This window comes from Eumetopias jubatus, unplaced genomic scaffold, assembly GCF_037043125.1.
Source record: "Eumetopias jubatus isolate StellerSeaLion01/CBP00866 unplaced genomic scaffold, mEumJub1_p1.0 scaffold_4, whole genome shotgun sequence".
In the NCBI taxonomy this organism is placed as follows: Eukaryota; Metazoa; Chordata; class Mammalia; order Carnivora; family Otariidae; genus Eumetopias; species Eumetopias jubatus.
Window position 1 is genome coordinate 184,617,306 of NW_028274810.1, and position 13,438 is coordinate 184,630,743.

The 13,438-nt window shown below is 34.0% G+C and overlaps 1 protein-coding gene across 5 annotated transcripts in view; it reads left to right on the plus strand.

The window, feature by feature from the left end:
- Positions 1–11,246, plus strand: part of RB1CC1 (RB1 inducible coiled-coil 1) — a 91,350-nt gene extending 80,104 nt beyond the window's left edge. For 4 of the 5 annotated variants that reach the window (XM_028118968.2, XM_028118967.2, XM_028118966.2 and 1 more), the window contains 5 exons: positions 730–777; positions 3,444–3,502; positions 5,631–5,767; positions 8,983–9,053; positions 9,849–11,246. In XM_028118968.2, coding sequence (XP_027974769.1) covers positions 730–777; positions 3,444–3,502; positions 5,631–5,767; positions 8,983–9,053; positions 9,849–9,926 — 393 coding nt within the window. In that variant the 3' untranslated portion in view covers positions 9,927–11,246. The remainder of the gene's footprint in view (positions 1–729; positions 778–3,443; positions 3,503–5,630; positions 5,768–8,982; positions 9,054–9,848) is intronic. The other variant, XM_028118969.2, reaches the window with a different exon arrangement.
- Positions 11,247–13,438: the final 2,192 nt, after the last annotated feature.

Sequence of the window (13,438 nt, forward strand, 5' to 3'; positions counted from 1 at the left end):
TATAAAATGAATATATGGAATAATGGTTTATTCAATAACAGTTCAGAATGCAGCAAAACATAAATATGAACTTCATGTATTTCAAAAGCAAGGTAAATATTTTCTAGAATTGGGTGAAAATAGAATATAAATAAGGAAGAAAAGTTAAGCATTTTTTTTAGAGATTAATTGAACAAGAAAAAACTGGCAATAAGGGGTTTCCTCCCAGTTGTACTACCAGGTTAAATATAATTTTGATTCAAAGTTAACATATCTTTGTTCATAGACCACTTTTCATTCCTTAGGTTTTTAAGATCTTCTGCATTTTCTTTATTAAAGGGTTGTGTGATCACCTTTATCAGAACCAGCTGGGCTGTGTATTACAACTACAGACTCCTCCTCTTAGGCCATACCTATTCCTATCCCTATCTCCTGTCTATCCCCTAGAGTCTTTGGGGTTAGATCTCAGCCATTTACTGCATATTTACAAGTGCCACAAGTAATTCTAATGCGTATTAAACTCTTGAGAACTCTAGGCTTAAGTAAATGTACCTAATATTGTTCTAATTCTCTCTTAAGCCTGTAAATAATTAAAACAGTTGGAAGGGGCCCATAAAAAAGAATATAGTCACTAATCTTTCATACTAGATCAGAACATTAATTTGAAGATTCAGGAAATTTTGACAATTAAGTTTCAATTTGAGAAGGTACAGGGGATAAACCACAGGTCTCTCTTTTTTTCTTCTACAGACGTTACAGTTGAAAGAAGAAGAAAACAAGCGGTTAAATCAAAGACTGGTAAGTTATTTTTCTTGCCCAATAGATGTTAACATTTCAAAATGTTTTGCATTATCTTTCATTATAAATACCATCAGAGATATGTATGGCTTGATTAATTTATTTCTGGTAGTTTCATTGGGCCATGTTGGTCATTAATGAATTGATTCTCAGAGTGATGACCTTGAGTCAGAGTTACTATCTGTGGCCATAGAGCTGACCAAGTGGACTGCCTTACTAATGTAATGTTAAAATCAGTCAATAAAATCAAGGCAGTGTTTCTGATTAAAAAGCTATGATCACTTAAGATTCCATAATTACATGTATTTATAACATCAAGTTAGGATTCTTAAGTCAGTAACGAAGTTAGAGGTATTCTTCATAGGCCTTTTGAAAATTAACATGTTCACATTTAAGTGCATAATTAATACGTGGTATCCCCTCCCCTTTTTTCTTTTCTTTTTTTTTTTAACTTAAACTGTTTGACCTTGACACCTTACATGAGATACTATATGGTCTTCTGAATTAATCTTGGCTCTAGTCTAACCTTTGAACTTAACCAATTACTTGAACAGTTATACAGTTGATCTTACATGCTTTAATAAAGCAATTACTTCATTTTTCAAGTTCTAATAATTGTAATTTACAAAAAAAATAGGAATAATCTAAGGCCTGTGTTCAATACTTTTGAAAAGTTTTAAGGTACTGATTAGAATTGAGCTTTTTAAAATTTGTGTCTTGTAGGGAAACATCTGTTTTCTTCATATGCCTTTCTTCCCCAACTTGAACAGCATAAGTTACATCTTAATTCTGCAGTCATCAGTCATATAGTCAATTAGTCTGTAGTCATTCCAGTCAATCATTAATTTATCACCAAGATAATCTTAAGGCTATTTGCTATTTTCATAAGTAGAGCAAACTTGTTCAAAAAGACTGAGAAGAGTTTCCTATACCAGACATCATTCAGTATGCTGTTTTATGCGGTATTTCCAATAGAATATAAGCTGTGTTTGGCAAGGATTATAGTCAATTTTGTCTGTGTTCTTAGCACCTGGAATAGTAACTGGTACACGGTTGATGCTTGGGAAGTGTTTGTGAATGAAAGATTTTTGCCCATCAGATCCAAAGAGTACCCCACTCCCACCCAAAGAGGTGTCTCAATGTAAAGCATACTTTCATATCAATTTACAACTGTTTTCACACAGTGTTTTCTTAAATCTAAGCCCTTGTTTATAATAAATATTTGAAAAACTTAAGCTTTTTTAAAAATCAAAGTAAAATTGAATATGGTCTGGAAAATGGATAGTCAAACTTGTCTTCACTGGCAGCATATAGACCATTTGGATGATTCTGATAATAAGTTGCTACACTTTTAGGCCTTTCTATTCACTATTTATTGTTCATTTTACTTTGTTTCCAAATGCTCATGAGACCCTGCATCATTCCAGATAATGTTCAGAGGGCAATGGAACAAATTCTGAGCATCAGAATTAGAGCGCTGTGAATTGTGTAAGACTTGAGTCACAGACCTGTACCTCTGAAACAGATAATACATTACATGTTTAAAAAAAAAAAAAAAAAAAACAGGAGGGAGAAAGGAAGGGGGGGGAAACCAGAGGGGGAGACGAACCAGGAAAGACTATGGACTCTGAGAAACAAACTGAGGGTTCTAGAGGGGAGGCGGGTGGGGGGATGGGTTAGCCTGGTGATGGGTATTAAAGAGGGCACGTACTGCATGGAGCACTGGGTGTTATACGCAAACAATGAATCATGGAACACACTACATCAAAAACTAATGATGTAATGTGTGGTGATTAACATAATAAAAATTTTTTAAAAAGAGACTTATTAAACAAAGAGAAATCCATTTATCTGTCCTTGATTTGTACAACTGTGTAATGGACCCATTCTGCTTGGGAAGTAGAGGCATCCTTGCCATCCTTTCTGGCCCCAAGACCATGGGACATATGTCCCATGTATCAGGTGATGGTGTAAATAATGGATTAAAACCTGTTTGAAGAGCAAGCAGTCCCAGCTGAGCTAAGGCAACACTACATCACTGAGCGTGTCCCATTCCATTGTGCTCATCAGGAGAGGAAATGGATGACAATCACACCTTCATTATTTAGCACTTGCTGAGAATAGTGGGTTTTTAAACTGAAGTTCTCAGAAGTTGCTTTGGAGGTAAGTGAGGGGCTTTACCAACTCTCAGAACTGTATTCTCCCACCCCATTTTAACTAGAGGAGTATTGTATTTGTTTTTTGTAGTTAGATACTGGACCTTTGAATAAGATTTTCCTAAAGAGTTTTTTGGTTTGTTCATTTACCAAAAGGAAAGATTTGAAACTGATGTTTTATAATTGGCAAACGCTTCCCTAAACTTGTCAATCTCTACTCTGTGATATTTTTAATATTAACTATGTAATTATAAATAAAATATCCTATATTTAAAGTTTTTAATGCAGGCAAATTTGATTAAGAAAATACCATAAGTAAAAATGTAGGTGAATTTGTCCACTGAAAATCATTGTTGAAGGAAAGCAATTATATTAATACTGAACCTCATATTTGGACCCTTAAAAGCTGGGATACAGATGTGAATATGTGTGACATCAAAAATTTTTTCAGCAAGGACCTAATAAATATATGTGGTGCTTTAATTATATAAGCTTTATTCATTTTTTTAGATGTCTCAGAGCATGTCTTCAGTATCCTCAAGGCATTCTGAAAAGATAGCTATTAGAGAGTAAGTATTATATTTATATATTCTGTTTTCCATGTGAAATAAATTTATTGATTTGGATAGTATTGAATTGTTAGTGAAAATGTTTTTCAGTGGCTATATTCCTTCAGATTCAGGTGCATTGAACTGAGTGTTTTGTAACCATTGGTCATAAAAATTTTTTATTAAAAAGCATAGTTTTTCTAAATTATTATTCTTGGAAACATTAGGATTATATTTGAAGTCATTATTATAGCTTCAATTGTCATTTATACACAAATATTCCTTTTGACTCTACTTCACTTTTCACCTCTTTTAAATCCGATTTATTACCTTAGCCTTTTACATTTTAGATTGGAGAGTCAGGAGATTTTTTTTAAGTTGCAATGTTTCCTCATTTTTATTTTTCAGACTTCATTTTATTGATATACTACAAATTCACAATACACTATTTATCAGTTGAATAATTTCATAAACAGTCTTCTAGGACCACATTAGCAATAGTAATATATTGGGTTTTGGCATGGGTTGTTTGAAAGGAGGGTCTCTGTAATAAAGTTTTCAAAAAGCATTGTCAGCAGCACATGAACGCTAGTCAGTCTTCTATATCTATCAGGACAGATAAAAAATTAGCATGATATTTTTACAAGACCCTTTATTTTTGTCTGTAATAGGTCTGTCAACTAAATTTTTGGTTGTCAGATATCTGTGGTTTCTGAGAATTTTATCTTTTTTCAGTGATGTTAAAAAACTAGCTGGTATCTGCTTTTATGTATCAGCTGTATGTCAGATCAAATCCAGTTTTTGGCATTTCAAAGATTAGAGTGAGATGAGCTTTTAAAAAATTTTTTTTTTTCTTTTTTTAACTGCCTAGAGAGAGGCCCTTACCTTTTTGAAGGTGTTCTGGTATTTAGCCAAAACAGTGCCTGCCACATCTTGTTAGGTAGGAATCAAATATTTGTAAGATGAGCAACTAAGGAAAAAGCTGTTATCCTTTAAAAGCTTTTCCCAGTGAATTTGATGATTTATCAGATGCAGGGCCTACTAAACTAAGTGATCTTGACAACTAAGAAATCTGAGATTCTTTCTTTATTTTTTTAAGTTTATTTTAATTTCAGTACAGTTAACATACAGTGTTACATTAGTTTAAGGTGTACAATATAGTGATTCCGCAATTCTATGTGTTACTCGGTGCTCATCATGATAAATGTACTCCTAATCTCCATCACCTATTTCACATCCCCACTACCCACCTCCCCTCTGGTGACCATCACTACTCTTACTCAACATGGTCCTGGAAGTCACAGCCACAGCAGTCAGACAGTAAGAAGAAATAAAAGGCATCCGAATCAGCAAGGAAGAAGTAAAACTTCCACTATTTGCAGATGACGTGATACTATGTAGAAAACACCAAAGATTCCATTAAAGAACTATTAGAACTGATAAATTCAGTAAGGTCACAAGATTAACTTTCAAGACCTATTCATATTTTGAATAACATTTCTAAAAATGATTCTGAAGACACAGAACCAATTAAAGCATATGGGCAGTTTTACCCACTTTTTTCTTTCCTTGATCCTTCCTCCGGGCCTTCGCCCTAAAGCAGTAATTTTCATTGACTTGTTTAAAATTAATTAAAGTACATGAACTGAGCACAATAGGTTTTTCTTTCAAATTGAAGAGCTCTATACCTGGAGACAGGAGAAATAGTATGTAGTCTTTCTTTGCCACTGTGACTGCAAATAGTTCACTTGCAATTTGTTTCATGTTCTAAGATGGAAGATGAGGATGAATATCTTCTTCCTGTGATTGGTGACTATAATGGTGTTTTTTCTCCCCCTCATCCAAGCATTTGTTTTGTTTCTTTTTTTGTTTGTTTGTTTCTTTTTTTTAAACAATAGATAGTATTGGAAATTTAAAAGTTTTGGTCTTTGACAGTCATGGGCATCATTCTTTGAACATCTGCTGTGTATGACCAGCACTCTCACTGGGAGCAGGGTAGAGTAAAATGAAAAAAGATCATGTTAATGTGAGTTTTAATAATGCATTGATATTTGAATATAGAGTTGAATATTGCAGAATATATACTTAAAGTTTTCAGAAGAGGGTGGCAGTAACCATTGAGGACAATAAATTATATTCCTTTATTCAGTTTTCAGGTGGGAGATTTGGTACTCATCATCCTAGATGAGCGCCATGACAATTATGTGTTATTTACTGTTAGTCCAACCTTGTATTTTCTGCATTCGGAGTCTCTGCCTGCCCTGGATCTCAAACCAGGTGAGGGTGGTAAGTGTCACATCCATAACTAAAATAAAAACTTGGAGTATAGAGAATATATCAAAGATTTTTCTACCCTCGTCTAATTAGAATTAAATCACTAAGAAGGAACTCTGCTTAATATGATTTTTGTTTGTTTTTTATCAAATCTGTATTATACAGATTATTTTCCTGGATTCTGTGGAAAGTTCAAAATTAGAGTGTATTTAATGCACCTGGGTCAAGTATCTCATACCCTAGCAAAAGTAGAATTATATTGTCAGAATTCCCATATAAATGCAGCCTATTTAAGCTTAGTTTATACTCATTTATTTACAAAGGCAATAAAGACTGTTTTTAGAAAAAATATTCTCTCCAACTGTAAAATGTCTTTTCTGTCATATTTATCATCTTACGTTCCTACCTTGTTTTTTATTAAACTTATAAATACTTAGTTTTTTAAGGCTTTTTTAAAAAAGTTTTGTTAAAATTTACTGAATTCAATGTCTATTATAATTACTTTGATATTTAAAGAATAGAAACCTTGGGATACTTAGCTTAAATAGAATTATTAAAATACAAGAATATATGTCCAGGGGCATCTGGGTGGCTCAGATGGTTAAGCATCTGCCTTCAGCTCAGCCTTGAGCCCCACATCGGGCTCCGGGCTTAGGGGGAGCCTGCTTCTCCATCTCCTTCTGCCTTTCCCCCTGCTCATGCTCTCTCTCTCTCTCTCTCTCTCTCTCTCTCTCTATCTCTGTGTTTCAAATGAATAAATAAAATCTTTAAAAAAAAAAGGAATATATGTCCATTTACATTGATGTTTCTGTTTGGAATGACTTAACCAACATGGGCAAATACCAACTCTTGAACTAAGCCAGTGTCACATAGTCACTCCATCATGACTGTTGGTGATGGGTTATATAGAATGTCCATAGACTTGTATAGTTTTCATATAACCTTGAAAAATGAGAAGATAAGCTTACAACTTACTGGTTTTCTGTCTTGAAAACAATGAACTTGGTTATTTTTTCGATTTTCTGTGCGTTTCTTTTTTCTCATTTCTTTAAACTTTTTATTTGAAAATGATTTTTAAATTTACCAAAGAGTTGCATAGTAAGTACAGTGCAAAAAAAAACAAAAAAAGACCCATACACCTTTACTCAGATTCACCTATCATTAACCTTTTGCCCCATTTGCCGTATTCTACACGTGTATGTCTAAATGTATAAATACATAAATATACACAAATGTGTGCTTGTTTTTGTTGCCGGAACCATATGAGCCCAAGTTATATCATGGATCTTTGTCTTTAAATATTTCAATATGCATTTCCCAAGAATAGGAGAGTTAGTGTTTAAATCTAGGAAACACTTGGGGCGCCTCAGTGGCTCAGTCGGTTGAATGTGCATCTGTTGGTTTCAGCTCAGGCCAGGACTCCAAGCTCAGAGGGAGTCTGCTTGAAGATTCTCTCCCTCTCCCCCCTCCCTCCACATGCACACACTCTCTCTCTGTCTCTCTCAAATAAATCTTTAAAAACTTAAATAAAAATAAATCTAGGAAACACTGTATACTCTTAGAGGTTTACAATGTACATTACCATCTTAAAGGTTCTCACAGGTCTTGGAGAAAAGAACTTATTTAACAATCTTACTTTACCAAGGAACTCCAGCCTTCCCTCCCCTCCACCCTTTTTTTTGAGAAATACAGAACAGAGGTTACCAATTGGGGATTATGCTTTCCTACCCCTGTGTTGTTGCCCTGGGGATTATTAGGGTGTTTTTGTGTGCATGACAGTGGGACTTACTACTCCTCAAACATAAAACATAAGTGTTTAATTTTAGATCATTCTTTTCAGAAATCATGAATTGTCCGTGAAGTGCTGTATTACTCTTAAGAGTATTTTCCATATCCTGTGGTTTAGGGGCTTTTAATCTTTCTATCATGTGATATATCTATATATTTTTATTTCTGATAGTTCACTCATGATATCTTTTTTTAATTATTTTTTTAAAGATTTTATTTATTGGGGCGCCTGGGTGGTTCAGTCGTTAAGCATCTGCCTTTGGTTCGGGTCATCATCCCAGGCTCCTGGGATCGAGCCCCGCATTGGGCTCCCTGCTCAGCGGGAAGCCTGCTTCTCCCTCTTCCACTCCCCCTGCTGTGTTCCCTCTCTCACCATGTCTCTGTCAAATAAATAAAATCTTTAAAAAAAAAAAAAAAGATTATTTTTGTGAGAGGGTGAGAGAGAGAGCACGAGTGTGGGGAGGGGCAGAGGGAGAAGCAGAGTCCCCGCTGAGTAGGGAGCTCAATGCGGAACTCAATCCCAGGACCCTGGGATCATGACCTGAGCGGAAAGCAGACGCTTAACCGACTGAGCCACCCAGGCGCCCCTCATGATATCTTTCATTTATATGTTGCCAAATTATATTTACAGAATAAAACTCAGTTTTGTCTTCTCTTAGGAATCTCTCAAAGGCTTTAGCCTAACCAGATAATTTACTGGCCAAATACTTTTGAAATTGACTCTTTCAAAAACTTATCTTCTGATGAATTTAAAAATAGAATGAGTACTTTCCTTTTCTTAGCTTGTCACACTTTGGCTCTATGAGGACTAGTCTTTTCATCCTGTCTCCTCCCACATTTTCCATCTCCCCTTTACATAAGCACTGCCTTTCCAGACTTTGGTTCTTAACCCTTTAACTCTCATTTTTTGGGCACTCATGATGTTAACACTGCCATTCCAGGCACTGTGGAGTACAGATGTGAGGCAGATGCAACTCCTGCCCTTGAGAACTGGTGTTGAAAGCACCCACCCCCCAACCAAAGAAAAGGGTAGTGCTTTGCTTTGAACCTGGAAAATAAATTTTGTCTGAGTAACTTTCTGCTTCCAGAAATGGACATCGTCATCTTCATTAGCACTTTCAATAGATGGCACTGTTGAGCTAATTTAGAATTCCTAGATCCTTTGTTCATGATTTGTACTTAGATTATTTGTATTTCTTGAACTCTATTCTGTGATTTGATTTACCATCTATATTTAATGAGTAAAGCCAAAATTACTGGCTGAAAAGTAAAATAAGTTCATTTTTGATTTATAAATCATTTTGTATTTTAGTGATTTGTTTTAAAAGTCTACCTTCTTTCACTTTTGAGAACTTTACTAGTTTTGATTCTGGCAGTTTTGTTTTCATGGGTGATTATACCTGTACTTTTAAAAAGAAATTAACAATTTCATTCAACAGCTTCAGGTGCATCTAGAAGACCCTGGGTACTTGGAAAAGTAATGGAAAAGGAGTACTGTCAAGCCAAAAAGGTGAAAAACTACATCAAATGATATAAACCTAGGAACTATCAAGAAGATTCAGATTCACATACTACTTCACATAGAAATTGTTACTAGGACAGTCATTTGTCCTTTAGCTCATTTGATTAATACCTTGAATTTAATGAGTATGAGTATGAACCACCAATTTTATAAGTATTATTTATCTTTAGAGAGTAGATGCAGGTAGATTACCAACAATTCATCTTCCTATACATGAAAATAACTGCAAGTTTCTGTTCTGTAACTATCAAGTTATTAGTGTTTTCTTATGCAAAAAAAGAAAGAACACAGCATAAATGATTAAAACTGAATCTATTTGTAGTAGAGTTTTTTCTGATTTTCATATGCTACCCCCTTTGAAGAAAGATAATGCAAATAATTTGATGACTAAAAATGTACCTGACCATAATGTCAGCAGTGTCAATGCTATAGAATTAATGGAATCTAATGAGCATTTTTCCTGACTCACTGTAATTTGGGGCCCCTCTGCTCCAAAACACTAATGAAACTTAAACTGTGTATTGAGGGTTCTTTGATACTTAAAATCATGATGTATGTGTCCCTTTGTACTATATTCTTGAGCAGTTATTACTAGCTCTTTCTTCCATCAATATTAGTTCAGTGTACTCTCATGTGTAAGGGCTGGATTTTGTGTAGTTTGATAAAGACTTCTCACCCATGCTTCTCGGCCCCCAATACTCTAGCATTGAGTTGTGTGATAGGACAGTACCTTTGTGATTTGGTTTTTAACCATTTAAGTGATTCTTTTTTTTCTCTTCTTAGGCACAAAACAGATTTAAAGTTCCTTTGGGGACAAAGTTTTACAGAGTGAAAGCTGTGTCATGGAATAAGAAAGTATAACTTAACGGAAGAAATTAAACATTCTGTGACATTTTTCTGATTTGTCCTACAGTGCTTATTCATCACTCCAAAAACAGCAGGCCATCTTTTTATACAAAAGTCACCGTGACAATATACTTCATTGGTGTATATCATTTACTTTTTAACTGGCTACGTTTTAGGAACAATAAATTCATCAAAACCCTTGGCTGAATTAAAATGGTTTTGTTTTTGGTTTTTTACCCAAATAATTAGAAATGTGGACCAAACTAGTTCATTTTCTCAAAGGGCATACCCTGCATTGTGGCTTATGGTTAGCCATATTAATTGCCTGTTACATATACATTAGCTTGGACTTAGATATTAAGTGTTAGTTATTATTACCAGCATTTGTCCTTTTGTGAAATCAATATCAGAAAACTTGCACTCTTAAACAATTCTTTATAAAATGTATAAATTCTTCAAAACTATTTAAAGAGGAGTGTTATTGCATGCAGATAATCATAACTTTGAGTTTGCCTCTGTAGATTACTAAAGCAAATTGTTTCATTTATTTTTTTAAATGCCCTTTGATGTTTCAAAACAAAAAGAAGTTCTTAATTTCATTGACTGATGTCAAGATCAGTCATAATCAGCAGTCTTCAAAAGCACTTTCAACAATGGTCACCTGGGTTCTAAAGGGAAGAGTCTGTGCTATTGACAGTTTCAAATGCAGCCCTGGAACCTTCCCAACCTCTCTATTACTTGGTTTAGAATAATCATATTGATGAAATCGTAATTCATGGTTTGATTCCAGAGAAAGCATATTCATTGTACATTAACCATTTAGAGGTCATTTAAATAACAAAATATTGTATTGTAAAAGACATGTAGAATTTTAAAACAATAAAGATTTGAACCTGTAAATGTGTGTGCCTTTTAAAGAAGGATACATTTTTAATATATTTGAGTGATTGCTGGGAAGTGTGAAAAAACTTGTTCTGTATCATATCAAAAGAGAAACATGTTTATTACAAAAATGTTCTTTAACTATATACTATGTAACAGGGTAAACAGTGTTACGTAGAATAGAATTGTGTAAACTAGATATGCAGACAAATTGCCATGGAGCAAAGGTATTTAAATGAGTTAGTTGACTTGGATGAGGCTTGTTTCAGGTTTGTTGCTAGAGAACAATAATAAAATGATTCTTTTTCAGAAAATATTTAATTTCTTCTTAAAATAAGTTAAATATTTTTTTAAATATGTATATCTAATAGTACAGAAAATGGAATAAACACCATAGTGTATAGAAAACTGAATTTGACAACATATTAATGAATAAATGAACAAATGATTTCACATGTTTCTATTCAATCCTTCCATGACATTTCAATGCAAAAAATACCAAAGCAATAAACTACTTTATATACAGAATGGTTTTGTTAAGCAGATTTGGTTGGGTCTAAATGAATCTGCCAGATGGATCATTTTGACTTACTTGGTGCCCTTCACACATATAAATATGTGGTCGTTGTGCTGTGGAATCACAGTGGCCTGACAAAATGAAAGCCATCATCTCATTAATGCTCCTCTTTAATGTTCGATTTTATTGCTTACAGTTTTTCTTCTCTTTTATATCCATCCTGTCAGTGTTCACATATCCCTTTATAAAGCACTTGTAAAGAAAATGCAGTTTTCTTAGTTAAAAATGAAACCTAGAAATCAAAACTCAATTGAGTTCTTAATCTTGTTATGGTTATGGTCAATGTACTGTGCTTTTGGGCAACTTGCATAAACTGAACCTGTTTTCTCATGTATAAAATGGTATAATAATAGGACCTACCTCCTAAGGTTATTTTGAAGGTTAAGTGATGAAAATTAATATAAAATACTTTGAACAATTTCAAAATCAGATTAAATATTGAATAAATATTAGCTACTGTAAAGATTTTTTGCATAATCAAAACCTGTTAAATTCACTACTCAAACTCTAATAGAAATGTACCTTTATTCCAGGGATGAATGTTTAAATCACATTTTACTGCAAGTAAAATTTAAGCACACGTGAAATATGTGGATACTTTCTTTTTGCGAAGGTACCTCTGCATATGCTAAGAACAGAATGAGCAAAAATTATCTAAACCTTCACTTTTATTTCTTAAAATTATCATGGCATAAGACATGTACGTGCTTTCAAAAAAATTAATACACCCCTAAGTCCCTGTCCTATTTCCCAGTTGTGCCACCTAGAAGTAAAAGTTTACTTTTTAATTTTAGCCTTTTTTAGTCTATATGCCAAATCATAAGACTACACTGCAATCAACTTGATAATTTGTTATCAGTTTACTTTCTTATATGAAATTTTAGTTATTTCATTAGAACTTTCTCTGCTATCTTTCCAATAATTTACTATGTTACTTTTCAACTAGCATTTACATTATCATGACTAAATACTGTTTGCTGAGCCATGTCCTGAGCTATGATTACATTTCCTCCCTTGTACAACCCATAGTCTATGTGAAGCTTTTCTGTTGTTTTTCTTTTTGTGCTATTATTGTGTAATTGCCAGAGCCTTGATCTTTTTAAGTGCTTCTTCATATTTGATTTCATCAAGTCACATTTCCCAGAAACCTGCATTTTGGGACCATCTCTCCCCATGCCTCATTATACACAGCTAAAATGAATCAATTGTCACTTTGAACATTTCTTGGAAACTTTTTTTAGCCAGAAGCACACGTTTGTTAGTTTTGCCATTTGTTTGGCTACCGCAAAATATGTCATCTTTCCAGCTTCCAGTAGCAGTTTCTCTACTTTCCAACCTTCACAGACAGTTCCTTCACGGTTCCGGCTTCTGGTCAGGCAGTGCCAAACGTTAGGCTTTTGTTACAGCAGCACCTCAGTCTTGGTACCAATTTCTGTATCAAGTGTTTATTGTTGTGTAACTATTCATTCCAAAACAGTTGCTCACATGGCTGCCATCACCTGTTGACTCAACTTAGGCTGGATGACCATAATGCCTTCACTCAAGTGTCTAAAGGTTAGGGTTGTCCTCAAGGATACTTTAGTTCCTTATGTGGTCTCCATCATAATACCCTGGCTTTCTAAGTAATGTAGCATTCCTAAAAGGCAGCAAAAGTCTGAGGCTTGGAAGGCAAATTCTGTCACTACTCTTTTGGTCAAACTAACAGAACCAACTCAGATTCAAAGGAGTAGCAGGGTATAAAAATTGTCTTTTTAATACCATCACAAGGTGCAAAATAGCTGTTGCCCTTTGATAGAAATACAGATATCCTTGAAATTTTTTTTAGAATAGCGTGTGATTTAATGATGTCTAAAGCCACAAAATTTGTTTAATTTCCGTTAAGTGTATATTTTACTTAGTAATAAAAACTGGAAGTTAAAAATGTTACTGTCCACTAATTGATAGCTTTTATATTAGTCATAGTCTCAATATAAACAAGCCATCTTTGGCCAATTTCAAAAATGCTTTGCATAATTTATAATCTTTGTAAGATGGAAATTCTTTCAAACACTTCTTAACATAGTGGTAA